We start from the raw sequence: 18,078 nt of genomic DNA, 5'->3' as shown, positions 1-18,078 counted from the left end.
CCGGAAGACGAGCTGTGATTGGTTCTTCTCTCCCGGAACTCGCAGTCGTGGCGAAAGATGGCTGCGGCTGTGCTGGAGGTAGAAGTCGGGGGAGCCGGGGTGAGGGAGGCGGTGGAGGAGGTAAGATGTCACCGGAAGGATGGAGGAGATAATAATGATAGATCTGAGGCTGGTTATACATCACAGGGGCCCTGACAGTGCTGGCCCTTCCCCCCATTCCAGGAGCACTGTCAATGCTGGCCCCTCCCCCCATCCCAGGGCCACTGACAGTGCTGACCCCTCCCCCCATCCCAGGGCCACTGACAGTGCTGGCCCCTCCCCCCATCCCAGGACCACTGACAGTGCTGGCCCCTCCCCCCATCCCAGGGCCACTGACAGTGCTGGCCCCTCCCCCCATCCCAGGGCCACTGACAGTGCTGACCCCTCCCCCCCCCCCTCATCCCAGGGGCACTGACAGTGCTGACCCCTCCCCCCATTCCAGGAGCACTGTCAATGCTGGCCCCTCCCCCAATCCCAGGGACCCTGACAGTTCTGTCACATTCACTGGCCCTTTCCTTAATTTGGTGACTTCTACTTCTCCCAGCCCAATTACACTAACATGGCAATATCCCCCTATTGCATCCCAGATATTCTAACACTCCTATGCCAGGGACAATTACAGGACAGGGTTCTTCTTTCACGTACCTGGAAAAAGTCACACTGATGGGACCACTTTTTTCCCATATTCCCACCCCATAGATGGCCTGGCCAAGCTGTGGCTCGCCCGATGGTGTTAAACTACAAGCCCCAGCATGCTTTTCCAGATCAGTGTTCTCCCCAGCATCTATTTCCTGCGTGCCCCACCTGGCTCTTGGAGCCCAACAGAGTCATATTATAATAGAATGAACCTATGTATCTCCTATTAGAACAGGCATTATGTGAGCACAAAAGCCAGAAGTGTGTGTTACACCGCTGTCCACCAGTCTGACCAGTCCTGGCAGGTGTGGGCAATAACCTCCAACATTTATAAATATTAATACAAAGTATTACATTGCCCCCCACCTGGCTGCTTCTTAATGCCAGCTGGCTGGCAAAATTTTCTGGGGAGAACATTGCAGCTGATAGATAATAGCTGACCAGGTAAGCTGGGACTTGTAGTTTCCCAGCATCTGGAATGCCACAGGTTGGCCAGGGCCTAGAGCTCTGCACTGGTTAAGCTTGCATTCCTGCAGTGGAGGCAGCTGTATGAAAACGCAGTGACATTCCTGTTATACAGATGTGCCCTTTGCTTCACAGCAAGTTACAAAAAGCATGTTGGCATTACAGAGCTGGCATATATGAACAGTCACAGTGACCGTAAGGATCACTGGTGTACTTTGTGGCATATATGAGCAGACATGTGACCGTAGGAATCACTGATGTACATTATGTAACACAGTCATGCATCATGCATATACTTTGAAAGAAATGTTGTGTCTGCAAATGTTTTGCTTCTCGTGCTATAGGAAGTCTTTTATACATTACTTTATTATCAGCCTTCTGACAGTTACCACACAGGATTCACCAGACTGGCAGATTATTTTCTGGATCACTCTCAGGCCTGGTCTGATAACCTTGGGGAGCATATTTGACTGGTTCTGTGTTAAATGTGTGTAGACTGTACTGTTCTTGGCCTGTTTTGCAACCTGGCACCTGGAATTTATTGTTCTCTATTATACGGGCATTTAGGGCAAAATGAAGATATTCATAGGGTAGGCTAAGGCTGCCAGATTTCCTGGGTGCATTGGTGGAGGGATTCGCAGTAGGAGTGGGGGGGGGGGGAGTCCTGGTTCTCCTATATAGGGTCTTAGTTAGACCTCACTTAGACCATTGTGTTCTGTTTGCTGATCTGACTTAAAGAAAGTTATGAATAAAATACTGAAGATCCAATGACGGGCTACACAAATTGTGCAGGGTTAGAATCTCATCATGAAAGGCTCAAGGCGCTTAATATTTACATATATACATGTATCATAAATGTTGGAGGAAAGATGGGAAATGAGGACATGATTGAGCGTTTCAAGTCTGTAAAGGGTTTCTATCCGGTACAAGAGAGAATACTTTTCCAGAATTAGTTGAGCTGTTGTAAGAAAACATTTCTTACAACAGAGTAGCAGATGCTGGAAGCCAACTCCCAGCAGATAAAGTAAACAGATATAACCAGAGTGGTCCTCAGATTAATCTATTAATAAGTACATAGACCATTCTCTGTCTACCAGCCCTATTCTAAGCTTTGATTAGACGGTTGGAGAGATCACAGAGTTTACTGTGGATGGTTTCCAGTGGACGTACCTCTTACTGGGCTCCTGGCTGCATCTGATTGGCCTCTAAGTTGTGTATCTTTCTTCTAACTGGTGTAATGAACGGTGTTACCTGTGGGAGCAGGAAGAAGCGTCTTGTGCTTAATCCCATATTCCCCCAGGCGGATCCGTACAAGGGACTGTTATGTTCTGAGCTGGTTCCTCAGGTTATACACAGTATATAACTTTCTCCTTCTGCTCTACATGAAGTGTGACTAGTGAGTCATCTGTCCCTGACTACCTCCCTTGTTCTCTATGTCACCAGTATGAACCTGACTGCCAATATATATAGACAATACCATATGAATGAGCCCTAACTGCACTCATTGTTTTTTTATTATTTTTGGAGCAAACCACATTGTCACTAAGAGGGTATATTTACTAAACTGTGGGTTTGAAAAAGTGGAGATGTTGCCTATAGCAACCAATCAGATTCTAGCTGTCATTTTGTAGAGTGCAGTAAATAAATGACAGCTAGAATCTGATTGGTTGCTATAGGCAACATCTCCACTTTTTCAAACCCGCAGTTTAGTAAATCTAGTCCTAAGTCTGCAGTGCATTATATCCACTTTCTCCGTCACTAGATCAGAGAGGAGATCTATGTTTCTTTCTTATTATCTCCCTGAGGTGTTTATATCACTAATATCTCAGTATATGTTATAATTACATGATTCAGAACCTGGTGGCATTGAAAAAAAATCCACATATTACAATCTAAAGAGGTTCCTCTCCAGCTCTCTCAGTAAACGCAGAATGAAATGTTCGGGGGATTATAGTGTACTCTGCAGAAGACCAGCATGACGCTCCGGAGGCACAATGCTCTCAGCTTATCTGATCACTGGTCTGAATTCTCATGAATGTTAGCCCAGCCCACAAAATGGCTGCCTCCACTGGATGCAGGCGAGAGGGGCATTCACTTTGCTAAATTCTAGTTGGTTTGGTAACAGGACATAGTAGCAGACGGACTGGCAGCCATAGTTTTAATTCTTTATTTGCTTTTCTAGGTGGAGATGTTTTTGGCAATACATTCCACATTATTGTGATACAGGAGAGTATGAATAGTTGTGTACATTTCTCTATACAGCAGCTGTGTAATGATCCTGGGCTGACTGCTATATCTACTGTGCTGTGTGGTCAGCAGCGTGTGTCTTTAAACTTATTACGTAGTTAGAGAGTTGGTATAATTGGTGTTCCGGGGTATATGGGGTGTGGTGGTTACTCCCCAGCAATGAGAATAGTCTAGCTCTCTGGTTGGCCGCAGTGTGCCTCAGAGGGGTGATTGGGACGTATGCGCACATTGTGATATTTAAACAAAGGAATTTTGTGTAGATGTAACACTGGTCACCTGACTTGTTGCACACTGAACGTCGGATGTCGCGTGTTCCTCATTATACCTGGCATGAAATATTAGGAACGATTAGTTTTTGTGTTTGGCACAGTGGGAGCTGTATTAGGAGGAAATTAAACTTCATTTTCTACTAAGCACTTAGTAACAAAACACATTACCTTTGTCCGTGATTTTTGTACAATGTCATAGATCTGCTGTGAGTGTTTCAGTACTGGGGTCTGTCCAGTTCCTAATGTCTGAGTGCTCTGACAGCCACGGTGTATTCGTGTAGTCTCAGAATACCAGGAGACCGACATAGTTTTACTTACAGCAGCTCTGACCTTGGTGCTCAGTAACTTGGCCGCTGTTCCTCTTAATCCGCTGCACAATCACAAAGTATTAATGTACACAAGGATTAGAGAGGATTGACGGCTCCTTATCTGTTTGCTTTGATCATTGGAGCTGGAATGTAACATTAATTCTCCTCTATAGAGAGGTCATTGGTGTCCTCTCTTGTATCCAGCAGGTGTATCTGTCTGACCTGGCCCCTGAAGAACGATGGCGGTGAGTACTCTACCGGGAATAAGATATATCTTTGTTCGTAGAACCATAGTTTTACTGCTCTCAGATTTGTGTCTCATTGGTGTTGTCTGTTTCAGGGTGGAACATGCCCAGATGCACGCCAAGCACAAGGGCCACGAGGCCATGCATGCGGAAATGGTGCTGATCCTGATCGCCACCCTGGTGGTCGCTCAGCTGCTCCTGGTGCAGTGGAAGCAGAGACATCCGCGCTCCTACAACGTAAGCGCTCACCGCTGGCTTTTATAGAGTCTCCTGGTGCTCGTTGTCCTCTGTCCGGGAATCATCTTCATACTCCTGTTGCCCCAGTTGGCTTTGTACTGATACATAAATATGTTTACCCACTGATTAGACACCTAAACGTTGGTCCATCTAGACCTTCATTACATCCAACAGCTGGATGTTCTGTGTATCTAGCACTGTACCGGGCTGCCACCTGCTAAACTGAGGCTGATGTCTCAGAAGTCCTAGTTCAGGCCCCTGGTCTCTATCTTACTATCCTAAAAGGGGAAAGCTCCAGGCCAGATCATTACAATGTCCGATGACAAGTGCCACAGTAACTCTGCGTTCCTGATATAGAGCTCCTTGCAAAATCTCCAGGGCTGGTGATAAACTCTCACTTCATAGATCAGTAACTATCTCATATGTTTATCGCTGGGAACCCAACTATATGAGGGTGGAGAGTGCTAATTAGTGTGAGGGGTTTACTGAGGGTGGAGAAGAACAGAGGGTGGGTTAGATGAATGCTGAGAGGTGTATAGAGGGGCTGTAATATCCGTGAAACGGCCGTAACCTCACAAACAATAAAACCAGTTCAGGTCTCGGAGAGGAGGAGGGTGCAGCGTGTAAAGAAGAGGTTAGAGTACTGCAAGTAAACAAAATATCCGTAAAGATATTTTCTGTTCCTACAGATGGTGACTCTGTTCCAGATGTGGATCGTTCCTGTCTACTTCACGGTCAAGCTGCACTGGTGGCGGTTCCTGGGAATCTGGGTCCTCTTCTCTATTGTCACTGCGTTTATTACCTATAGGGCGACCCGGAAGCCGCTGGAACAGACCACCCCCAGGTGAGAGCAAGTAGTGGACACCCTGGTGTTTCATATTCCCATTGTCCCATAGATTGTAAGCTTGTGAGCAGGGTTCTCTTACCTCTCTGTCTGTATGTATTACCCAGTATTGTCTTATCAATGTTTGTTCCCAATTGTAACGCTCTACAGAATCTGCTGGTGCTATATATATATATAAATGTTGATGATGATGATGAAATAATGGATTGACCGATATATAAAGTTATTTAATAGGCGTTGTGACCCTCTGTGGGGCCTATATGTGCTGTGAGTCTACTAATGTCTGGGACTGTGCCGGAGGAATTCCCTCTACTGACTCCTCATTGATGGTGGATATCAGTGTCTCGGGCATCGTCCTACAATATTCCATAAGTGCTTGATTGGGTTCAGATCTGGTGAATGAAAAGCCGTGACCCATGGATAACATCCGTGTCATGCTCATCAATCCATTCAGCGACCATGCGTGGTCTGTGGATATTACTCTGGACGACACCCCTCCATCAGGAAAAAAAATACTGCAACATCGGGTGACCATGATCACTCAGTGTAATTAAGAAATGATTAACACGGACCAGGCTTCTGAGGGAATGACTGCACCAAAGCCCTGCCAGGGAAATACGCCCACAACACTACGGAACCATCAGACGTCCAGGTTAGAGGGCTATAGGGACCTTTAGGTTGGTGCCACTCGTTCATTGATCAGGACCGTGGTGTCATCATAGAGTCTTATGCGACTGCTCGGCCATCCATTGTCTGTGCTCTATGCTCTCTTTAATGTATTGCCCAGTGTGATGTGGTTTATGATCTGCCACCCGTCTGATTTCTACTCTGCAGTTATCATTGGACCATTTTTGGCTGCTTGCTCCATAGATTGGAATTTACAGACCATTTGTCTGCAGTTGTCACCTGTTTTGTTTTGCTTTTGGAATTAATGACCGGATCTGACACCGCAATCTGTGCTTCTGACCTCTGTTCCCCTGTGTATCCCACCTGTTGGTCCTCTGTCTTTAGTGCTGCGGAATGATGATTTATATATAAATGATGATGATTTCTCTGTAGGGTACAAGCTGCCCTCATCTTAGTCACCTGAGACATCAGTAAGTTCAGTCACTGACACTCCTGTCATTCAGTCCTGCTCTGGCAGCCATGCTAGCCACAATTATAGCCAGGGTAGTCCAGCGTTTCTATCCATGACCTCGACCCTCCTGGGATGATCTGCTTCCTTACTGCACGAGTCACACCCGTGTGGCTGATCTTGCTTCCAATATGCTTGGTGTCCCTCCTTTACCCAGGTATTTCCATTGTTTTTCTTGGAGAAAAGCTCTGAGTCCTTGAACTGCTTTGATGATTATTTTCTGTGGTTTATGTAGCTATAGTTGTGTGTTTTATACTGTCCCCGTATCCAGAATATAGAGGGATCCAGAGCGACTGTTCCCTATTTTCAGGTCAGTGACAGTGATGCTGATGTCACGGGTTCGACAGTCGAGTCCAGGTCTGGCCAACCGGTGGCTCTCCAGGTGTTGTGAAACTACGATCCCCAGCATGCTTTGTCAGTAGATAGCCAGGTAACAGGTGGCAAGACATGCTGGGACTTGTAGTTTCATAACCCCAGAGAGCCAGAGCTTGGCCAGGCCTGGTCTAATCGTTATTTCTTTGTAACTGATAAACGCTGACATGAATGTGGTCCTTTATATACAATAATAAAGTAACGTACGTGTCTCCCCGCAGGCTGGTCTATAAATGGTTCCTCTTGCTGTACAAAATGAGCTACGCCACTGGCATCGTGGGATACATAGCGGTCATGTTCACGCTCTTTGGTCTCAATTTATTGTTCCGGTGAGTGTGCATCCAATGAATTAGTTAAGTTGTGTGCAGTAACTTCCTGTATTTATATTCTGATGTCCCACACGTAATAAGATCTCGCGCCCAAAGCTATTAATTTGGTTTACTATCTTCAGATAACTTGTATTTGTTGGCTTTCACCTACTTTGTAACCTTGGCTTTCCCTGCGCTTTTCATCAGTGCCTTTATATCAGGCATGGTTTATATGGTGTAAAACTGCTCGCTGGATAAATGAGCACAATTTTCCTGATATAAATACACAGCTGAGAAGCACAGATTGGAACTATAATGAATAATAGCAGCGTATTTAGTAAAAGCAGCACAAAGACATATATAGGCGATAAACGAGTTGCCTGAAGGTGGGAAGATCCTCTGCAGCTGCCATAGACACAACAATGTGTAAAACAACCAGATTAAGAACAATTCCACAAGGGTTTATTTATGTTTCTTTACATAGTAATTTAAGTGCCTTTTTAAGCATGTATCTGACATTTTTGTTAGCTGTCCTACTACAAATCAGAGAGTGCAAGGTATGGCTGCCAGAAATGGAAGCTCTCGGCATATCATATGCTGTGCAGATAGAGCTGAAAGGGGTGTTCCATAGCCACTCTGCTCACTACATCATGTGACTGTGGTTGCCCTGGAAGTTCAGAATCATAATTTATTAATACATGTCTGAAACAAAAAAGGGAAAGTGGTAATTACAAACCTTGGGCCTGATTTCATTAAGGAGCTTAAATTAAGACGTTTCTTATTTAAGTCTACTGGACAAAACCATGTTACAATGCAAGGGGTGAAAATTAGTTTTCTGTTTTGCACATAAGTTAAATACTGACTGTTTTCTCATGTAACACACAGATACTTGATAGCTTATTTGTACACTGAAATTTAAAGTTGATATTTGTGTGTTACATGAAACAACAGTCAATATTTAACTTATGTGCAAAACAGAATACTAGTTTGCACCCCTTGCATTGTAACATGGTTTTGTCCAGGAGACTTAAATAAGAAACGTCTTAATTAATCAGGCCCCGTGTGTTTTATGCTAAAAAAAAACAAAAAACAACAATTTGTTCACGGGATTGCTGCCTTAAGGGGCATATTCAATTGTTTGAATATCCCGCTGCGTTAAAACTATTACCGGTATTACAGTAATAGCTGGATTTCAGCACGCGGCTCAGGGAGCTGCGAGCTGAAATTCAGCGAGAAAACTACCGTAATAACGTTTTTTACGCGCACTATTACCGGCGTTTCCAACGACAATTGAATATGCCCCTAAGAATGTAATGTGTACAGCCAACTGATGTAGGATGGACTTACTCTAGTTCTCCAGCAGAGGTCGCTCTATAGCTCCACTTACTGGTTGAAAGTTATCATTTCTACACACAAAGCATTTTATATCGGTTGTGTGTTATATATATATATATATATATATATATATATATATATATATATATATATATATATATATATGTTAACCCGTGCATGATACTCATGCATTCTAGTCAAATCAAGCTTCTTAAGGTGTTAAAAAGGTTCTTGTCATGCATTTGGTCCTAGCCCAGGCCTCCTCAGGGGAAGAGCGTTTCTTCCCGACGCAAGCGCCCTTTTTTATATATATATAATATATATACATACATATACAGAGAGAGAGATATTCCAGGCTACAATCTGTAGACCAGTGAAGTTCTTGTGTATCTGTAGGATCCCGCTTGTGCTCCATGCTATATCATGTGACTACAGCATCGCCCCTCCCCCCTTTTGTTTCCTAGGATAAAGCCAGAGGACGCGATGGACTTTGGCATCTCCCTTCTCTTCTACGGACTGTATTATGGGGTGCTCGGCCGGGACTTTGCAGAGATGTGCGCTGATTACATGGCGTCCACGATAGGTGTAAGTACACGGGTGACATGTTATTCACAGACATGTTCTCCTCTCCCAGATATCACAGCGTGTAACAAGTGTGACCCAGCGTGCTGCAACTGGCATGATCTACTCTTACTGCCCGGGCTGGGGTCATGTCTGTTGTAGCCCCATCACCTGTTACATGAGAACACCTCTCTATTCTGTTCTGTACTACGGGGCAGCTGCCATTGTGTTCTAGTGCAGGTCTGTCCGTCACAGTGGTGATCTGTCAGAGAGCAGACGCCCATGTAATGATCCACCTGAAATACCAGTTACCGTTTGTTCACGGCTCGTTCATGTGCTGTCATGTTACTGTCTTGTAATGTTTGGAGGAGTTTGTCCAGCTCTGTGGTTGTAGTGATATTAACAGCGATTACCTAGTCTGCAATATGAGAACAGTAATCATTTGAGTGAAAGTCCGAGGTCTCTGCCACATATAAATGTTACTGTCCTCTTCTCACTGTTCACCCACCTGCATAGAGAGCAGGTTACCTGTAAGACAATTCCCTTAACAATCGTGTGTCTGTACAGAGAGGGTTATAGTCCGGTCTCTTCTGTCTCCCATGCTGCCTCCCTCATTTACAGATTGGGAGGGGGTGGGGGGGTTCCCCCTCCGGTTACCTGAAGCTGTGAGACGTCCGTCCATCCTATCAGTGCAGCAGCTTATTAGACCAGACAGAATGAGTCCTCCCGGTAATAGCTGGTCCTAGGCATAGGGGGCATGTGGGAGAGGGGGCTGTATGAGCCATCATCTGTGTATGTACAGACCAGGTCTCTACAGGCTACAATAACACTGCCTGAATACCACAGTAGCGACTTCATCATTCTCGGCACCTGCAGATTACTTTTACTTCCCCTTTCCAGGCTTGTACGTGTCTGTGTACGTGTACGTGTACGTGTCTGTGTCTGTGTACAGAGCGTGCTCTCTCTCATGCAGGGACTTGTACATCTGCTGGAGAGATTCCAGTTGTTTACAGCATTCTAATAATTACTGTTATATGATTAAACTCCGGGTTATTCTGAGCCATTGCAGCAGAAGATGAATTGTAACCTCTGCTCAGTTTTACAGTGCGTCCGGCATGCCCACCAAACATCTGTCGGACAGCGTGTGCGCCGTATGCGGACAGCCCATCTTTGTGGATGTCAACGAGGAGGGAATCATTGAAAACACCTACAGGCTTTCCTGCAACCATGTGTATCCTTCTTGTGAATCACGTGGAGAACATACAAACTCTGCACAGATGTGGTCAGAATTGGGGATGTTCAATTAAGTAGAACTATAAATATGAATTTAAACAATTTATTACACACAGAAAATATTTATAGTGAACAAATCAGAAGTGTTAAAGGTATAAGTCTGTGATTATTGTCTAAATGAAATATTTTCCTCAGTCCTGGAGAGTGGAAATAAAGGTTACGGAGAGGACCAGTCCTAGAAAGCATAACATACATTGATAAATATAGCAACACAAAAGCATTACAAAGTGTGCAGCAATAAGCCCAATATGGAGTCTACGTCCACAGTAGATAGTTGGTGAACTACTGGTCTCAGCAGTCCATAAGGATTAGAATTAATTATACCTAAGGGCTAATTGCCCCCACTCCAGGGGGGTATCTCGCCATACAGCCTTAAGCTGTGTCAGACCCTGTGTCTGGTTGCACATCTTGCCGGGGCAATTAATAGATTACATCCTCATTGTGAAACTCTTTATGTGTTTTTCCACAGCTACTTTTAAATTCAGATTCTTATTAATTTTATTCTGGTCAAAAAAGGATCAAAAAAAGAAATAAAATACAGTTGAACTCCCATCACATTGTTAATGATTCAGGGATTGATGTCAGCCTTTACTTCCCACGTATAAACCTTTGTTGTTCTAGGTGTTAGTACATCGGCTCCTGGCTCTCTAGATGTTTGCCTTAACTTTCTGCTCTCCAGTTTCCATGAGTTCTGTATCCGTGGCTGGTGCATTGTGGGGAAGAAGCAGACGTGTCCATACTGCAAGGAGAAGGTGGATCTGAAGAGGATGTTCAGTAACCCGTATCCTATTGACTTTATGGCTATAGATCTAATGAAGTCATTTCCCACTATTCTCTTCTTGGTGAGACACCTAGAACAGCTGTCCCTTATGTGTCACTGGGGTGAGAGAAATGGAGCAATCACAGGACTAGACCGACCTGTAGCCAATCGGAGCATTAGAAAGTGTACAGGACTAGACCGACCTGTAGCCAATCAGAGCATTAGAAAGTGTACAGGACTAGACTGACCTGTAGCCAATCGGAGCATTAGAAAGTGTACAGGACTAGACTGACCTGTAGCTAATCGGAGCATTTGAAAGTGTACAGGACTAGACCAACCTGTAGCCAATTGGAGCATTAGAAAGTGTACAGGACTAGACTGACCTGCAGCTAATCGGAGCATTAGAAAGTGTACAGGACTAGACCGACCTGTAGCCAATCAGAGCATGTACTGGAGGTTTTTGCACAGAGAGGAACAGTTGAAAAGAGGGTGATGAGATAGCTGCCCTGTTAATGTTAAAGGAAGGTGGCGTAGGTGCAGAAATAGTTGCAGTTGGTAACTTAGTCTTAATATACCGGCATGATCAACAATGGGTAATATCAGGGATTTGCTGTGGCACGAGTGACCATTCTAGATACCTGGGGCACAGACAGAGTGAAACGGAGGCATACGTTTGTATCCAGTTACTTATGTGGGAAGCTCATGGATAATTGGTTGTATGGCTATTTGCAGATGTTGTATTTCTACCCTTCTCTACACACACAGTTTTGGATTTCAGGGAAACATCTGCATCCCTTCTATTGCTGAAATATATAAATATATCTACTTTAACTTCCGAGTGTTTCTTCTCGGGATCCTTAACTCGCCACGTCCAGCTGGGAGAGACCGCACGTCATGTATGGGCAGCTTCTGGACTGGCTACGGTACCTTGTTGCATGGCAGCCCGTCATCATTGGACTGGTACAAGGCATCAACTACTGTCTAGGGCTGGAATGAGACTTCTCCCCTTCCCAATCCTGAGAAGGTCCGGGCTCCTGTACCATCAGTGTCCAGCGGAAGAGACAGATATGTCAGCGGAAGCCTTTTCTGCATCTTCACAATTGGAATCTGGAGCTGCTTGGACTCTACCATGCAGTGTTAGCAACAGCCCTCACTGGAGAATCTCTTGTTGTACTATTTATTTATTACAACATTTTGTCTATAATAATTTTTTGTTTTTGGTTTTTTTGGCACTACATTAATTTGTGTATTTAGTTTTTATTTCAAGTGATGAAACGCGTTGGTCTTCCACCACCAAAGTTTTGTTACTCGGTTCCTTCATTCGTAAAGGCCTAAGAAGAGAGCTCACATCGATTGTGTCACTCGTTGGCCAAGTTAAATCTCTTTCCTCCACAGAATAATGGGACACAGCTACAGAAAAGGCTTCTGCTTGTCTCGCTGCCTCACGCCAGAGTTGGATTTATGCTGTTTGTCGCACATGGAGTTATAATTTGTCGTTATTACCGGTGCGAACATATAGGACACTGTTGTGGTGCCATGGATGGCCGTACTTGCCTCTCCAGGAATCCGCTGCCTACTCTTTGAGGAATTGATTATAAAGTTTGCCAAGGACTGGCAGCATTTTGTCATCCTAGAAGTGGTCACTGTCAGGTGTTGCCTTCTTATGACGTCCTGATACGATTTAACTTTTATGTTGTTGTTTTTTTTTAATAGTCTAGAGACTGCGGAGGGTCTGACTCTTCTCTATCGATTTCACTGTGTATACAGCTAATGTTTGCACATCTCGATCCCCTTTGTAGTTATGAACTCTGTGGTACAGATACAGTAAAGAAACCACTTAATAACCACTCCGTTTTCCTGGCCCTATGATAAAGGTGTTTGAAGAAGAGGGGGGGAAGAAGTTCAGAATGAAATTATCCTTTTGAGTTGCTTCATTTATTACTATAAAATGTATGGACTGGTCTGCGGTTCAGAACCTTAGCTTCGGCCCAATGTCTCGCTAATTGCTGTGGATGATGCATTTACCGCTCTCTAAGTGAGGGAGCGGGATCCAGATGTCACAATGGATACAGATGCCCCTTCTCCTGACCACGTAACGAATTTATAGATTTATTTTTATTATTTACATCCCTGTTTGCACCTTATTAATTTATTCCTACCTGTGTGTACCTGACAACTCCCTACCCGATTCTGATTAAGCCATCTACAGTTCCAGTTATCGTCATCCTCTCCCGCAGACCACAAGATGACCGGTCACATAGACAGTGTTATGATCTGGAGGGTTATACAGTGTGTCACTACCTGGACTTAACAGAGAACAAAAGCAACATCAATTATTTATATTTCGTTTCCCTATTTGAGGGTTCGGTTATTTTAGTGTGTTTATGTCACCAGAAAAGATGTCCTCTCCAGCCATCCAGTGGGGAAGGGGCTTGGAAATAATACCCCACCCATGTGAGGTTGTCTGTACACCACGCAGAACGCCTGAGACAGATAAAACCAGTAATTAAACAAGTGTAGCGATGGTTTCCAGCTCTGTGTGTCTTGTGTTGTTTCTTTCTGCTCCGCCAGATATATTTTCCCATAACTCTGTGCGCTCTCCTACAGCCTGGGAATAATACAGCTAGAACTATGGTGTGGTTTCATGTTCTCGAGTACAGCAGAAAAAATTGTGTAATGTCCATATGAGCTGCCCTAATTCAGGAGAATTCCGGGTGATGCAATTTACATTCTGCAAGTCATTGCTTTACCAGTGCTGGGACTGAATCCTGCTAACAGAGAGTGTCTTCCGTATTGGGGCTCATCAGTGCAAAAGATAATCTCACTGAAACAATAAAAATATATTGTAGAGTTTTAAGCTACTTCCTTGGGAGAATATAATCCAAACATACATTATTATTATTAATTTTTATTTATAGGGCGTCACAAGGTGTCCGTAGCGCTGTACAGGGACAAACAATATCACAGTACAAGGTGAGACAGCACGGTACAATTAACAAAAAGCACAGTAAGTCCGGAAGCTCAAAGCACAGCGAGAGAGAGGGGCGGAGGGAGAGGGAAGATTCACATACGCCTGAGCTCAAGAAGGGAGAGAGTGGATGACAGGGAGAGCCCCAGAGGAGTGAAGAGATAAGCGAGAGGGGTTGGAGGGCAGAAGGTCCTCGAGGAGGAGGGCTAAGTAGCTGGAGCGCAGAGTTAGAAGTGGAAATAGGAGGAGAGATGAGCCTGCTCAAAGGAGCGTACAATCTAAGGGGAGGGGTAGACCGATAAAGAGACACAAGGGAGAGAAGGGGGGAACGGAGGCTGAATCAGGGAAGGGGGAGAGGTAGAAGATAAGGTAGGTAGTTAAGTGGGAGACTGGAAGGCAAGCGGAGACCCTATAGCGGAGGGAGAGAGATTAGGAGAGGAGAGGTAGAGTTGAGTGTCGTCAGCATAAAGGTGGTACTTGAGGCCGTATTAGCTGATGAGTTCACCCAGGGAAGAGGTGTATAGTGAGAAGAGTAAGGGTCCAAGAACAGAGCCCTGAGGGACCCCAACTGAAAGGGAGGAGGGGGGGGAGAGACCCAGAGGTGGTGACAGAGAAAGATCGGTCGGCAAGGTAAGAGGTGAACCAGGACAGTACGGGGCCAGAGAGGCCAGTGGACTGGAGGGTGTGGAGCAGGAGGGGATGGTCGAAGGTGTCAAAGGCTGCTGAGAGATCAAGAAGGATGAGAAGGGAGAATGCCAGGGTTGGGGTTTGGAGAGGTGAGGGTGGGCGGGGGGTGACCGCATCAAGAGCGGAGGTGAGGGTGTGGTTGTAGAGGGAGACGGCCAGGTTGGAGCAGGCCTGGAATGAAAGGAGAGAAGAGGACAGAGTAGCCGGATCAAGAGTGTCAAGGTTGCATATGGACAGGGGGAGGGGAGCAGGAGAAGAGAGTGAGAAAGAGGAGATGGTGGTCGGATAGAGGAAAGGAAGAAATGGCGAAGTCAGAGAGACCACATAGGTAGGAGAAGACAAGGTCAAGGGAGTGACTAAGGCAGTGGGTAGAGGAAGAGGTCCATTGAGTAAGACCAAGGTAGGAAGAAAGGGTAAGCAGTTTACTGGAAGCAGGGTCAGTGGGGTTGTCGATAGGGAAGTTGAAGTCACCGAGGATGATGGGGGGGTCAGGCAGCAAAGTTGTCAAGGAAAAGGGAGGTGGGACCAGGGGGGCGGTAGATGACAGTGACGCGGAGATGGGGGTAAAAGAGGCGGATAGAGTGGGCTTCAATAGAGGAGAAGGAGAGGGGGGATGACTCGAAAAGTACAGGTGGAGGATCGGAGGAAGCCCACTTTACCGATTGGGCGGGCACCTGGTCTGGCGCAGTGAGTGAAGGAGAGGTCACCATAAAAGAGGGCAGCAGGGGAGGCAGTGTCAGAATCGGAGAGCCAGGTTTCAGTAATGGCAAGAAGGTTGAGAGAGTTGGATAAAAAGAGGTCATGGATAGCTGTCAGTTTGTTCCAGAAAGCACAGGAGGAAAGAGGGGAGATGGGAATAAGGTCGTCAAGATGAGCAGTGCGCGTGGGAATGCGGGGTGGAGAGGGTGAGGTGGGGCAGGGGGGGGGGAGAAGGGAGGGCAGAATAGAGGGTGGTGGCAGGAGGTAGGGTGACAGAGTGAGGGGGTGAAGGGAGAGGTGGGAGGATACAAGGAGGACGGGAAGTGAGAAGCGTCAGTTGACAGATGCGGATGCAGAGAATGGGGGAGACAAAGAATAAGACACGTGGAATGTGAGTAAGAGTGAGATGTAGTCAGTTAAAGAGGCCTAGTATGAAAGTGAGAGGATGTGGCGTAAAAGCATGGTAGGTCGTGTAATATGAGATAAAGTGGAATGACTAATGTAGCCTGACATATAATGCGAAGTGGTAGAGAGAGCAGAGGAGCGCAAAAGATGGAATGAAATGTGGATAAAGTAGATGCAAATGCAACTAGATACAGATTAAAAAAATAGAAAATTGAGTGATAGAAAGGGGAGAGAGATAAGAAATAAAATTAAGGCATGGAAGACAACAACAGAAACAGTGAAATAATAAAGACAATAAATAACAGGTACCAATCGTGGCTAAGGTGCAGGCAAAAGTGTTGTGACAATGGATGTGATGAAGAGCAGAGTCTCGGGGAAAACGTCTCCCCTTCTCCACCTCCTTAGGCCTCACCTAGTGGACCTCTTCCACCGTCTTGGCCACTCCCTTGACCTTGTCTTCTCTCATCACTGTGATCTCCGATTTCTTCATGGCCCCCTTCCCACTCTCTGACCACCATCTCCTCTCCTTTGTCCTCCCCTGCTCCCCCCCCTGCCGAAATCTACCCTCACCAGACGCAACCTTGAAGCGATCGACCCTACCTCTTTCTCTGCCTCTCTTTATTCTCTCCTTTCCCCCCTTCCCTCCCTGGCATGCCCTGAGCGGCCTCTCTCTATAACCATTCCCTCACTACTGCCTTGGATGCTGTCGCCCCTGCCTTTCCTATCCGCCGACGCCGCCTCATCCCCCAACCTTGGCACTCCAAACTTAGCCACTTCCTCCAAAGGTGCTCTCGCACGGCGGAACACCTCTGGAGGAAATCTCGCTCCCTGGCTGACTTCCTTCACTTTAAATTTATCCTCTCCTCATTCTGCTCTGCCCTCTCCCTTGCTAAACAAACCTTCTTTAAGTCCCTAATTTCTTCTCAGTCTTCTAATCCTCGCCGCCTTTTTGCCACCTTCAACTCCCTCCTATCTCCCCCTCCCCTCCTGTCCCAGTTCCCCTCTCCGCTGCGGACTTCGCCACTTTTTTCTGTTCCAAAATTGGGGCCATCAGACTCAACATCTCCTCCAACCCCTCTCCCACTGCCCCCTCCAATAAACAACTCTGGTGCTCCTTCTGTCCTACATCTGGCGAAGAAGTTCGCTCCCTCATTCTTTCCTCTCCACCCTCTGTCCTCTCGATCCCATCCCCTCTAACCTCCTTCGCTCTCTCTCCCACTGCCTGCTCCTACCTTGCTTACCTTTTCAACCTATCACTCTCCTCTGGTGTAGTACCCTCTTTTAAACACGCTCTTATCTCTCCTATCCTCAAAAAACCCAATCTTGACCCCACCTCCCTTGCCAATTATCGCCCCATCTCACTTCTCCCCTACGCCTCCAAATTACTTGAACGGATAGTCTGCTGTCGCCTCACCAGATACCTCTCAGGCTATTCCCTCCTCGACCCTCTCCAATCTGGTTACCGCCCCCTCCACTCCACTGAAAGTGCCCTGGCCAAAGTTACCAATGACCTCCTATCAGCCAAATCCAAGGGTCACTTCTCCATACTCATTCTCCTTGACCTCTTCGCGGCTTTTGACACCGTGGATCACCCCCTCCTTCTGCAAACTCTTCTCTCTCTTGGCCTCTCTGGCTCAGTCCATGCCTGGTTCTGCTCTTACCTCGTTAACTGCACCTTCTCTGTCTCCATGTCTGGCTCCGCTTCCACCCTCTCCCGGTTGGCGTCCCCCAGGGCTCTGTTCTGGACCCCTTCTCTTTTCACTCTACACTTCCTCCCTCGGTGCTCTTATTACCTCCTTTGGTCTTCAGTATCACTTTTATGCAGACGACATCCAACTCTACATCTCTTCTCCTGATCTCTCTTCCACCCTCCTCTCTCGTGTATCTGACTGCCTCTCTGCCATCTCCTCCTGGATGTCCTCGCACTTTCTCAAAATCAATATCTCTAAAACTGAACTTATTGTCTTCCCTCCCCCCAGACTCCCCTCCCACCAAAACCTCTCTATCGTTGTCAATAACACTACCATCTCCTCTGTCACCCAACTCCGATGCCTCGGTGTCACCCTTGACTCCTCTATCCCCTTTGCCCCCCACGTCCAATCCCTTGCCCAAGCCTGTCACTTCCAACTGCGCAACATCGGCCGCATCCGGCCCTTCCTCTCTCAAGATGCTACCAAAACAATCATCCACTCATCATCTCCCGCCTCAACTACTGCAACCTTCTCCTCACTAGCCTCCCCCTCTACCATCTCGCCCCTCTCCGCT

General features: G+C 46.3%; 1 protein-coding gene across 1 annotated transcript; it reads left to right on the top strand.

The window, feature by feature from the left end:
- The first annotated feature begins 11 nt into the window (after window positions 1-11).
- RNF121 (ring finger protein 121) lies at window positions 12-13,584 on the top strand. The gene is made up of 9 exons (XM_075198376.1): window positions 12-120; window positions 4,169-4,209; window positions 4,305-4,446; window positions 5,136-5,290; window positions 7,019-7,126; window positions 8,905-9,025; window positions 10,099-10,232; window positions 10,974-11,075; window positions 11,930-13,584. Exons 1-9 carry the CDS (start codon window positions 58-60, stop codon window positions 12,048-12,050), a joined length of 987 nt encoding a protein of 328 aa, XP_075054477.1. The 5' UTR covers window positions 12-57; the 3' UTR covers window positions 12,051-13,584.
- Window positions 13,585-18,078: the final 4,494 nt, after the last annotated feature.

This window comes from Mixophyes fleayi, chromosome 2 (genome assembly GCF_038048845.1).
Source record: "Mixophyes fleayi isolate aMixFle1 chromosome 2, aMixFle1.hap1, whole genome shotgun sequence".
NCBI classification, from domain to species: domain Eukaryota; kingdom Metazoa; phylum Chordata; class Amphibia; order Anura; family Limnodynastidae; genus Mixophyes; species Mixophyes fleayi.
Note: the sequence above shows the minus strand (reverse complement) of the source record. Positions and strands in the feature narration are given on the sequence as shown.